The sequence below is a fragment of the Sapajus apella genome, unplaced genomic scaffold, assembly GCF_009761245.1.
Source record: "Sapajus apella isolate SASKATOON/1434 unplaced genomic scaffold, GSC_monkey_1.0 scaffold18, whole genome shotgun sequence".
Taxonomy (NCBI): Eukaryota; Metazoa; Chordata; class Mammalia; order Primates; family Cebidae; genus Sapajus; species Sapajus apella.
The window spans coordinates 7,549,759-7,563,159 of record NW_022436958.1 but is presented as its reverse complement, the minus strand read 5'-3'; the positions used below and the strand labels follow the sequence as shown (position 1 = coordinate 7,563,159).

The 13,401-nt window shown below is 37.4% G+C and overlaps 1 protein-coding gene across 7 annotated transcripts in view; it reads right to left on the bottom strand.

The window, feature by feature from the left end:
• The window catches only part of ARHGAP15 (Rho GTPase activating protein 15), a 637,215-nt gene that overhangs the window by 245,985 nt on the left and 377,829 nt on the right, over positions 1–13,401 (bottom strand). For all 7 annotated transcript variants that reach the window (XM_032286210.1, XM_032286212.1, XM_032286217.1 and 4 more), the window contains one exon: positions 6,037–6,135. In XM_032286210.1, coding sequence (XP_032142101.1) covers positions 6,037–6,135 — 99 coding nt within the window. The remainder of the gene's footprint in view (positions 1–6,036; positions 6,136–13,401) is intronic.

Sequence of the window (13,401 nt, the reverse complement as noted above, 5' to 3'; positions counted from 1 at the left end):
AGTGATTATAAGTATATTCACATTGTTATACAATGTATCTCTAGGTACCATTTTAATGTTTTAAAATAGTTTGGGTGCATATTAACACCAGAACTGGGAATCATGAAGGAAGTACGAGTTGTTAAGACATATTTCAAATGATGGATACCAATCTAAATTATATTACAAACTTAAAAAAAAACCAATCTTATTCCCTTAAAACGAAAAATATTTTGCATGCATAAAAATATGTTTAGGGTAGAAATATGCTCATCTGTCTAGTTAACTCTACTCTTATATAACATATATTTAACTAAATGTATGTTTGGTGCTATTGGGTAGAATATGACTGGTTCACCACTTAAGGCATGTCCTTTTAGATCTCACACCAAGGGACTCCTTACACACATTACATAGTCACAGTGTGTCAAGAAAATAACCTGCAAAATAAGATAAAATTACACGTCTCCTGGTTATCTTCTTTATAATGAAAATAAAATCAGACAAATATGAGTTCATTTTTCAGGGTTTCTTACGTCATTTTTAAGCATACATATTTCCTGTTTTTTTTTTAATTATGATTTTAATGGTTCTGTCTTAAAGGGTCTGTTCTTTCCTCTCATAGCACTTATCACAGTTTATGCTAACATACATACCCATGTGTATCTGTCTGTTTAATGTCTATCTCCTCTGTATTATCAGCTGGTAACATGCAGAATGACACACAGTAGGTATTCAATTGCTATTTGGCTTCGATTACTTGATTTAACCACTATTTATTGAGGGCTCACAAGGTATCTCATGCTGTATAAAGCTTCTTTCCAAAAAATGGACCTTCACAAAAGATAGTTACATGCTTTGAATAAAAATAACTATGAAATAACTGTGAAACAACTACTACTTGTTACACCAGTTTAGAATATGTACTTTGTTTAGTTCAGGTCTCCTTGAATCTAACATACACAGGTGATCTAATTTTTAAGTAGGTAATTTCTACACATATATGATGTCATTATAAACTACACAAAGTGTTTTATAACATAGTGAAAAATGAACTTCTCACTGCTTATATCTACTGTATGTTACAATGCCTTCCTCTACATCAAACTTTTCCAACCCATGGCCTAGGGGTTTGAATACAGTCCAACATAAATTAGTAAGCTTTCTTAAAACATTATGAGATTTTTCTGCAATGTTTTTAAAGCTCATTAGCTATTGTTAGCGTTAGCATATTTTATGTGTGGCCCAAGACAATTCTTCTTCAAATGTGACCCAGGGAAACAAAAAAATTAGACACCCCTGCTCTGCATGCTTTTTTCCTAAAACCTCCAAGATAGTGTCAGATGATCTCATGCTTTTGGTCATTGTACCCAAGATATGGAGAAAGCATTAGCTGAACAATGTTTTAAAATTTTCACAGAAATTGCTTTGAAAAAGAAACATTAGTTGAATTGTTCATTGGCTAATCATGATTTATCAGATACGTGGTCTCCAACTATAAAGGGAAGACAAGGGGGAAGAAACCGTTTGAAAGAGCTGTAAAGACTAACATGCTCCTTAAAAATTTGTCTTCCATGGATTAAAGACTTAAACGTAAGACCTGGAACCATAAAAACCCTAGAAGAAAACCTAGGCAGTACCATTCAGGACACAGGCACGGGCAAAGACTTCATGACTAAAACATCAAAAGCAATGTCAACAAAAGCCAAAATTGACAAATGGGATCTAATTAAACCAAAAAGCTTCTGCACAGCAAAAGAAACTATAATCAGAGTGAGCAGGCAACCTACAGAATGGGAGAAAACTTTTGCAATCTATCCATCTGCAAAGGGCTAATATCCAGAATCTACAAGGAACTGAAACAAATTTACAAGAAAAAACAAACCCCATCAACAAGTGGGCAAAGGATATGAACATACGCTTCCCAAAAGAAGACATTTATGCACCCAACAAACATGTGAAAAAAAGCTCATCATCACTGGTCATTAGAAAAATGATCATCAGAACCATATTGAGATAACATCTCATGCCAGTTAGAATGGCAATCATTAAAAGTCAGTAAACAACAGATGCTGGAGAGGTTGTGGAGAAATAGGAACACTTTTACACAGTTGGTGGGAATGTAAATTAGTTCAACCATTGTGGAAGACAGTGTGGCAATTCCTCAAGGATCTAGAACCAGAAATGCCATTTGACTCAGCAATCCCATTACTGGGTATATACCCAAAGGATTATGAATCATTCTACTATAAAGACACATGCACACATATGTTCATTGTGGCACTGTTTACAATAGTAAACAGTTGGAACCAACTCAAATGCCCATCAAAGATAGACTGGATAAAGAAAATGTGGCACATACACACCATGGATACTATGATACTATGTGGCACGTATACACCATGGATACACCATGGAGCCACAGTCATAAAAAAGGATGAGTTCACGTCCTTTGCAGGGACATGGCTGAAGCTGGAAACCATCATTTTCAGCAAAGTAATAGCAGAACAGAAAACCAAGCACTGCATGTTCTCACTCATAAGTGGGTGTTGAACAATGAGAACACATGGACACAGGGAGGGGAACATCACACACCGGGGAAGGTCAAGGCGTGGGGTGCTGGGGGGGACAGCATTAGGAGAAATACCTAATGTTGATGATGGGTTGATGGGGTGCAGCAAACCACCATAGCACATGTATACCTATGTAACAAACCTGGACATTCTGCACATGTACCCCAGAACTTAAAGTATAATTAAAAAATAAAAAGCAAAACAAAACAAAACACAAAACAATTTGTTTTCCAAATTTTGTGTGTGTTTTCAAAGCTCAGCTGACAATGTCAGAAACCACAGAAATGGGCCAGACACGGTGGCTCATGCCTGTAATCCCAGTACTTTGGGAGACCAAGGTGGGCAGATCACAAGCTCAGGAGTTCGAGACCAGCCTAGCCAATACGGTGAAACTCTATCTCTGTTTAAAATACAAAAATTAGCGGGGCATGGCGGCATGTTCCTGTAGTCCCAGCTACTCGGGAGGCTGAGGCAGGAGAATCGCTTGAACCCAGAAGGCAGAGGTTGCAGTGAACCGAGATTGTGCCACTGCACTCCAGCCTGGGCAACAGAGTGAGACTATCCCAAAAAAGAAAAAAGAAACCACAGAAATAAATTTAATCTAGTTATAACAGTTGGTGAGGAGGAGAATGCTCTGGTAATTTAGAGTAATAAAGAGAACCAAATCAAGATACAAAAACATACTAAACAAATTATTAGCTAAATTGGTTTATATTCAGTTTATTAATAGACTTTCTTCTAGGCATGTCTAAAATTTAAAATGTAACTAATGTCACCTTACCAGGGATGAATAAAGAATGCATCCTGCGCCAAGCACTGGGTAGAATTTCCCTGGAGAGACCTACAGAAATGTGAGCAATTTGGTTCTGTTCAATGCAAATAGGTAAGACAAATGACTGACTGAATAAATGAATGAATGAATGGTGAGATCTGCCTTCCTGATAATGTTTCATTTTACATCATCAATCTAATAAGTATTTTAAAAAAATATAGCTACAATTTATAGATGATTTTTAAAGGAGAAAAAAATAATCATAAGAAAAAAAAGAGAAGGAAACAAATCTTTTTTATAACAGCGAATGTGCCGATGTAGTGAGTATCAAGACCGTTTCCCTAAGACTGTGACAGTAAACACACAGTTTTTCATTAAATGTTCCTTTCCCATAACTGGTCCATCAGCATTTCCCATGACTCTGCAGTTGAGTATCTTGGCTGGAAGAGGATCTGGCCATTAGAAGGAGGGCTCCAGATATGCTGAGTCCCAGCCGTGCTGAGAGACTTGGCACCTTAATATGCTACTTCCTAATACCAACCCCAGCACAAAATGTCATCAGAAGCCTGCATAAACATTGGACTTAGATTCACATAAATTATTTCTGTCCTGAAATGCTTTATGCCAGAATTTCGTAAAAACAACACTTTGAGTAAATAGAATTGGTGTATAAATATAAGAATATTAATCCAACAAAATGATCATAGAAAATTATAATCAAAAGTACACACTTGTAAATCTTGCAATGATGCGAGAGGTTTATCTTGTGCTTCTTAGTTTTTATTGAATATTTCCATAGAGTTCCTTTAAGCTGACGCTGCCAAAGTGCTTTGAATTATCAGTTGCTTTGTGGAATTGTAAAGTCTTTGAGTTTCATTAAAATGCTTAGGAATTATTTTAATAATCATATGTGTGATTAGTGCCTGTTTAGTGCTGGATCTACAAATTCATTTTAAGAGTAAACACAGGGACAATGAAATATAAGGCTAGATGTGATTGCTCCAGTCAGCAAAAACATTGTCTTATTTTATTAAAAGTCACCAACAAAATACCATGAACAAAAGATATAGTTTCTATTTATAGACATTTTCTACTCTACAATATTATAATATCTGCTAACTGCAAGGCTGCATCTAGCAGAGTTTTTTGTTTTGCCTAGGGTAGATACATAAATCGAGAGGTATGGAGTGCTTCTTTACACATGCACACATCTTATTATGTGCTTCCCCAATGTCCTATTTGGATTTTTGGTCTAATATAACAGTGTTCACACTGTCGGTGCTGAGTATTTATAAGTAGATGAAGATTTCCTGAAAATGATGACAATTTACCTATCGGAAATAATAACATTATAATATTCTCAGTGATCCATTTTGGCTTTAAATACTTATTAAAGAATATTTATTCCTAAAATATATACTTATAAAATTAAATGAAATTGCAACTTGCAATAAAAACAATTTTTCTCTAAACTCCAATTGACTTCATTTCTCACAGACACCTCTCCTCATGTTCATCCTGCAGTTGCTGTTTTCTATTCTCACTGTACTCTCAGCTCTTCTCTCTGAAGTGGTGATATGCTTTCTCCAAAGTCACTCTCTTTATCCACATTCCCTACCCACTCTTCCCCTTCTTGTTATTCTCTCATTCCCTACTGATAGGGGAATAATAGGATCCCAAGGCTGTCCTTACAGCATAATTAAAGTATGAATTTCCAGGAGTTAGAAATTGCAGACCATTTTTATTATGCTTTTATAATAAAGCCAGGTAACATTGAGAGAATTAAAATGGCTTTTTTTTCCTAGCAGATTACTGGGTAAAGATTTTTTCCCCTTGGTTCTATTGTCTTAAGAGACTAGGAGCTAGAAATGGGAATAGGTTCACCAATCCTTTTTCTGAAAACACCTCTATCTTTTACATGATATATATCCCCCTAGATCCTGGGAATATGTTGTAAACTTGTAACAGATGGTGATGAAGCCTCGCATTTTTATACAATACATTTTTTAAGATTCTGCATCTACTATATGTATCTTCCAGGAAAAATGACCTTGAATGAATGAAGTCATAGTTTGAAGGAAAAGCACCCCACAGATAGAGTGGAGTGGAAATGATGATTCAATTGGGTTTTGTTTTGTTCTCTTCAGTAAGATGAAATAATTTCTGATGAAAAACAGAATGTTGAAATAGAGGAGTCAAAGGTCATCTTTTGAGGTACGTCTTTTAATTGTTCCTGAAAATCCCAATAGCACATTCAGTACTGAACAGAAACATGTGGAAGGTGGGATATCACCGTCTGCAAGTCGGAATGCTATTTGCTTAACTTGGGTAATGTTGGGGGCTTACCAAAAATTGTTCTGGCACAACGTCTACCAGCATGAATGTTAGGAGGGTTCTAACACTGTGAGTGCTGATATTTTATGAATGTTTTATCACTGGCTTGAAAACAAGAAGTTTGCACTTGAATCAACAGTATGTCAGACAGACAAAATATTAAAAAAAAAAAAAAAAGAACATTAGTGAGAATTACTAATGTCCCTATTGTAAAAACAAACTGAAGTTAATAAGAAAGTTGATCCTCTTAACCGATTAACACAAGTCAAGTTTTAATTGCATGGCTTCTCAGACAAATCAAGTGGCACTGCTAACTTGAGTACTGATTGCATAGAGGGTGCAGCAATGCGGGGAACTGCTGCACATTCAGTTACCCACCTCTTTTCTCAACAGCTTCAATGCATTGCTTTACAAACCGCGGAACTGTGGAATTTTCACGTTCACACACTGTGTGCAGATGAGAGCCAAAAATTTGATCTGCAAAAGAAACAAAGATGAGCTTCATTAAAATCCAAGCTTGCGTTGTTCTTTAATTTGATTCTGTTTCCATATCCATTCCATGCTGAAATCTTCATCTTGCATAGGAATTGATTTTTTGCTTTATTTTCAAAGTGTCTGTGGCAGACATATGAAGACCACAACTCCCTCCTTTATGCAATAGGACCCTGGCCCCAGAGTGAGAAAACTAACACTCTGCCATCGATTAGGTAGGGATGACTGTGTAAGTTATAGTCTCTCTGGGCCTTAACTTTGTTGTCTAAAAAGGAATGACAGGGAATTAAGAAAACTTCTGCAAAATAATTAATCTTAGTGTCTTTGGTATACTGTTTTAGAAGAAGTTTACCGGTTAATGGTTATAAAAATTACAATGTTATCAGTATAGTTAGGACATTCATTCTGCAACTCAATGGTATTTGAGGAGGCAAGTTCTAGGGGACTTGCTTCGAAGTGAATTACTTAGCAGTTCTCCTGCCTTGAATGTCTTTCCTCTTCTCAAATCTAACTATTACCTTTCCTTTAGGGCTCAGCTTAGGTCACACTTTCTCCACTAACTCCTTATCTCAGCTTTGTGTCTCCTGTAACATCAGTTATTAGGAATATCAGATCCTCAGGATGTTAATAGAGGATTCAGGAAAAAGGGCCCTTGAACGAAATGTTTTAGTGTCATTAGGTTCTGCAAATCAGACAGGTTTCTTTAATGCGTATTTATTTTTGGAGCCTGTGAAATGCCGACGTGTGCTGTGAATCTCCACGAGGGATGGAGGATGCATTATCTCCCAAACTTATTTGAGCAACATTTTTTTATTTCAAAGAGCATGTCTCCAGTGTTTCTGAGAGCACCCACTGTGAAATCCTAGCCTAGCCCTCTCATTTGGAACATGATTTGCACTACCTTGCATTGTGTATTTACATTTGTAATATATGGAATATACTCTCTCAAAGCAGATTCTGAGTGTCTGAATCATCTATGTCTTCACCAGTGCTTAGCACAGACTCTGGCCTGCAGTAATCACAGATAGACGTTTGTTTTTTATAATTGTAGTATAATATACATAACATAGAATCGATCATTTTCACCATTTTTAAGTGTACCATTCAGTGGCATTAAGTACATTCACAATGTTATGCAACTCTCACCATCATGCCTTTCCAGGTTTGCTATTAAGATAGTATCAATGCTTATTACTGATAATGAAACAATTATTTAGTGGGTTCAAGGGCTTCCCATTTCACTCAGAATGAAATAAAGTCTCTACTGTGACTTACAAGGTATTATATAATCTGACCTCCCCTAATTAGTGGATTTTGAGTTTTCTCTCCCCATTTTTAAATTTGCAATAGCCCCAAATTGCTCTTTCTCATTGCTGCCAAGCACTCTTCAGCTGCAGGGACTGTGCATTTTCTTCTTCATGGAACTCCATTGCCTTAGGTCTCTGATCAAATGGTATCTTCTTATGTTAGCCTTTCCTAGCAACCTTTTAAAAAATGGCTCCACTTCATGACATTCTCTATGCCACTTTCCCAGCCTTACTTTTTTTAGAGCACATATCCCCATTTGACATATGAGACTGATATGCTTTCTGCTTAGTTGTTTCCCTTGCTTAGAATGTAAAACCCAGGAGAGTAGGAGTCGTATCTCAATCATTTATTATGGGATCCCCAGTACCTAAACAGTGTTTGGCACATATTAGAAGTTCAATAAACATTTGTAGAATGATGTACTGCAAGACATCATCTTAACCATCAGTGGAGGTGGTCAATAATTTTTTTAAAGTATACATAAAATTAGATAGAATAATATATAATGCAGCATAGTGTTCAGTGATAAAATGGAGTGTAGTGAGACTTGAAGGAATCATAATTTTCATTTATTTCTTAGGAAAATGTAACGGTTTGAATTGGTGACAACCCAGCATGGAGGAAACAATAAAGGCTAAAACACTATTAATAACATACTCCAATATGGAAAAGTGCATTTTTAGCCAAGTAACAGAAAGCTCAAAACACATGAATATAGTATAGAGAAGTGGGAAATAATCATGGATATTTGCTTTGAACACTTTGGTCAAGTAACAATGACTTGTTCAAAACACTTGTAACCACTCTAAGAAAGAACGACATAAAATATTTAGGAAAAAATAACCCAGTATATCAGATCAAATGATTTACATTGTCTAGAGATTACAGTCAGGAGGAAGAATTGCTATAAAGTAAAAAAACCATTAATGGATTTTATTATTCAAATCAATTTCACAAACATTTATTATCTTCTATCTTCACAGCAATAAGGGTAGGCATATTGAGTTGAAAAACAACATCAGGAAGTTTGTAATATTGTAGGGGCTAGAATAAAAGAATATAGCAGGTATCATAAAAGGTATTGAATGCTAAGAAAGATATCCTTTCATATAAGGTCTTTTTGTGTCATTTAGTGCAGATGTGGTATGTGGTGTGTGTATGTCTTTATGACAGAGAGTGGGAAAGAGAGACTTGTGTTTGGCGAAATTGTTTTGGTTTTGTTTGGTTTGTTTTTGCTAGGTGGATATAAGAAGATATAGGTGAGAGCATTCCAGGGCATTTACTCTTTTATTCATTTAGTTATTTCCTAAAGAACATCTTGAGCGGCTACACTCTGTTTAGGGATAGGAGAGGCACTGGTAATATAACATCCAAGACTCATTCCCTATTTTCTAAAGCTTTGCCTAGTAGGGCAGTATATAAGGAACAGGGAGGCACATTTTATCATGAGAAAACTGCTATAACTGGGGAAGCGCAGAGGCAACGTGGGAGCATGCGGTGGGGCGGCAGAACAGCCTTGGGTGCTTCCCTTCTCTCAGAGATAAGGAAAGACAAGTAAAAGAGGAAACAAAAAGCATTTTGGGAAAATGAAAGGAAGTAAACAAATGCATGAATGATGGGAAGAATCATAGGAACACTGGAGTATGCTGAGGAAAACATTGGCTCTTATTAGAGATATCTTGATATAATCAGTTTTAAAAGAGATGGAGGTTGTGTTATAAAGAATCTTAAATTTTGCCAGTTAGGTTAAATTATTTGACAGTGTGTAGATACCATTGATTTTCTGAATATAAGTAATTCCTCTCCTGCCTTCTTTCTTGTTTTTAGAAGCCGCTCATATGACAGAACGTGAAAATCATCTCTATTGATTTCTACCTGCCTTACAGCTTTGGGTGATTAGATAGCTCTGATCAATGAAATGTCCAGAAAAGTGACTCAGGACCATATAGGAAGAGATTTTTTTCCCCTGATGAAAGGAAAGGGACATATAAGGAGTCTTTTTCCTTATTTTCATTCATCTTTGAATATAATTTTGCAATGATGTGATGCTTGGAGCTATTGCAGCAATCTTATCATCGTGAGACAATGAGTGCTAAGAACAGCAGCTAATGTATTAAAAATAAACAACAAAAGCTCGAGACTCTGATGACATTTCTAAGCTTTTAAACCAACACAAAACACTTTCTCTAGACTTATTTTCATATGAAATAATATAAGTTATTGTAGACTGGGTATTCTATTATCTACTGCCAAAAACATGATACGACATTAGGAAATGATTGTGGTTTTTGAGTAAAGTGAGTATTATAAACACACTCTACTTGAGGAGGTTTACTTGGTAGCACTTTGTAAAGAAAATGGAGGGAGTATAATATAGTGGGGAAGATGAGGCACAAGGAGATTAAACAACTAATGTGATTGCCTAGGAAAGATGTTATGAGGACCGGAATCTGGATAAAGGTGTGATAAATGTTGCATAATCCTTCTTGTCTTCACTGAATTCGATGATACATTCACCTCCTTTGCCATGGGAATGTGGCACTGGTACCACCCACTAGAGTTGGCAATGTTTATTTCCCCCATTTCTTTGATATTGGGTTTGTCCTAATGTCTTCTTTGGAATAATGTAATGTGAGTGGAAATACGTCAGTTCCAGGCCGAGACCTTAACACACATTGCAGATTTCTACTTATCTTCTTGCTTCTCTGCTATTGCCAAAGAAGAGCTTCCCTGGGTAGCTGCTGCCCCTTCAGCGTGGAACCCAGAATAAATACATATGGCACAGACCTGAGGCCAACCCTTAGTGAAGAAACAAGTCCAGTCAGATCTGCAGCTTAAAGCAGAGTGACCCAGTCAAGCCTGCACCACAGACACATGAGAAATAGATGCTCCTTGTTATATTGCCACTGAGATTTTATGTTTGTTTGTCATGTAGCAATAGCTTACTCATATAGGTGGTGATGAGTCCAGGTTTTTGGTGTAATATGATCGAAGCTATGCCGTGAGAATAAAAACAAAGAGGGTTGGCAGGACATGGAAACTAAAACTGGAGAGCGAACAAAAAACTTCTAAATTTGCTATGGATGTGGAGTTATGCCTTCAGTATAATTTCAGTGCTAAGGAGGAGTCTCAAAGAAAATTAGTTTTCACCTTAAAATTTAAACTATTTAGGGCTTATCAAATTTTATGGCACCTATTCTGCACTCTCTCCAGATTAATCCGATTGTATCCAATTCCATTCAGTTACTATTTAGTGAGCACCTACCCTGTGCTCCGTGTTGTAAAGAGTGCAAAGATTGTTTTATTCATTCAGTAACTGTTTCATGCAGGCTATAAGCCAGACACTGTGCGCCAGCCTGAAAATGTAATGATGCGCCATCTCCTACAGTTTAGGGGGGCAAAATAACTCTCACAAGCAGCTACAATGTAATGTGAACAATGCTATTCCAGATATGTGTAAAAATAATAGTGAGGGTTTATTGTACACTACACTAAGCCAAGCAGGGCTCAACATACTTTATATATCCTAACATTTAATTCTGTCATGTACCCACAACCCTTTGAGAGTAGATACTACTATTATCTTCATTTTACAGAAGAGGGAACTAAGGCCCAGAGATATTGAGTCATTTGTGCAAGGTTCACAGAGCATTAGGCTCTTGGAGGAGGAAGGATGAGGACTGAACTAAGACAATAAACCTGACATGGCAAGAAGGGGTGATTCAGTGGGATTTGGCAAGTGGGTGCACGAGGTGAGCCGATCCACCAGGTAAAAGTGACTTCCAAGTTCCTTGCTTGGTTGGAGAAGACAGAGGTGCAGTTACTTGAGAGTGTTGAGACTAGAAATGGAATTTAGGTATTAAGAAAAGCATTTAAAAGGCAGCGGAATGGTAATGGGAGATAAAGATGAAAGTCCTTGCTGAATTTGGCAATTTGAGGTTATGAGTGACCTTAAGAAAAATGGTTTCAGTAGAAGAGTGAAACTGAAAAGCAGACAGCAAACAGACATCGCTTTTAAGAACTTCAGAGGTGAAAAGTCTAGCATATGGGCACTAATTAGTTACAAGGGGAGATAGGACCTGGAGAAGGATTTTGAGTTGAGGGGGATAGGAGAGAATTTCAACTACAGGGTATTTTTTATTGCCAGGGAGCGGGGTGAGCTGCACTGCTGACTATTTTTAATGGTTATAAGGCTGGAAGTGGGGGAGGTACATTACTGCCACTTACTGGGTGGTCCAGGCAAGTGCAGCCAGTCCCTCACAAAGAAAAACTATCGCTTCCAAACTACCATTGGTGTTTTGGTGAGTAAAAAGCCTAGACATCTTGAATTTCATTACATAGAGGGCAGATGTTTGCTTTCCCCAGTTACCATGAAAGCCAAAACTGCTCTTCTCACTTACAGCCTCTCATGAAACTTGCTGTACTCACAGAAGAAGGTGGGGCTCTGGAATACAAGAATGTAGTACCCCAGGTGAACTTGATTATATCAGAGGTCACCACATGGCCCAAGCTGGACCAAAGCAATGCTCCTCCTACAAAATTTAGAATTTCGATACTGAGAGACAAAGGTGGTCGTTTCTAGGGAGGTGAATTCCAGGCTGCCTACACTTAAACCCTGGGGGCTGGGACAGCCATTTGGGACGATGCTAATGTGCCACAGATGAGTGGACACTGGAACTAGTTTGCAGAGAGAGGCAAATGGAACTGATCCACCTCAGCTCCTGACTTTCCAGAGCCTACTCCAGGCACTCTGTTTCCCTACCATGGCACTTGGCATACCCATGTCATGAGCTCTGTGAATACCATGAGATGCTCTCCCACGCATTTCAATAGAACTCTTGAGTAAATTTCTGTTTATTGCAACCAAATACACTTGGCAAAAAATATGGATGTAACATTGGCCAAACATTTCAAGAAAGGGATTATGATTACAGTAGGACAAGGTTTGGCAAAATAGCTCAATAGGATCCACTGCTTACAGATGGCACTGGCTCGGAAGAGTATGGAAGATATCAATTGGTTTTGCGGGTCTTGTGTCTCTTCTTCTATCCTCTGGCAAGAACACCCTGATATTCCCTTAGGGATGATACCTTTTTCATTTTGCTGCCATTTGTTTTGGGTAGTGATGACTCCACCCCTTCCATCTCCAGTGATGAACATGCATTTTATCTTCTTGGCCACAGTAACTGGCTCAGGCATGAACATGTGGCCCAAGTGGATCCTGTCAAGTAAATCCTGAGACTTTTCCTGATGTTACTGGAAAAGAAGAACCCTCTTCTTATAAGAGATGTTTATGCATATATGAGTCTGAGGCCTCTAGAGAGACATACTATATAATTAAATCGGTAGGGTGGAAAACAGGGCTGAGTGATGGAAGACAAATATTTGATAGCATTTTGAACTCCTAGATTCAGTCATGCCTGAAGCTATCCCTGTCCCTTGGACTCTTCGATTAAGTAACTCAGTAAATTCCATTCTGACTTTTACAGTTTGGACAAGTTTCTATCATGCACAATGGAAAGAATCTTGACTACAACATTAGCCTTTGACAGACAATGAATTAAATAATTGAGAAGATAATACACACAAGATGGCTTTGCAAAGTAAAAAGCGATGTCCAAAAAACAAGAGGAAATCACAGAGATTTAACTACAATGTCATTGTTGAATTTAAGTGCTGTTGTAGTATTGCTCTCCATTTATAAATCTAACACACCTGGAACCTAGAATTTGATACACCAAGGAAGATGATTCAATGATAGAAATGTATTTGAACCATGGAAAATTCTATCTTAAAACAGCATGAAAAAGAAGGAGGGACAGAGAAGGCATTCTGTTTTCCAAGTAAGCATTAATGAACTTTGTCCCTTAAATGTCCGTGTCTCTTGTCCAGGCACAACATTCAGGATTATTTCTACTCTCCTCTTGATTCTCCTCTTCATTC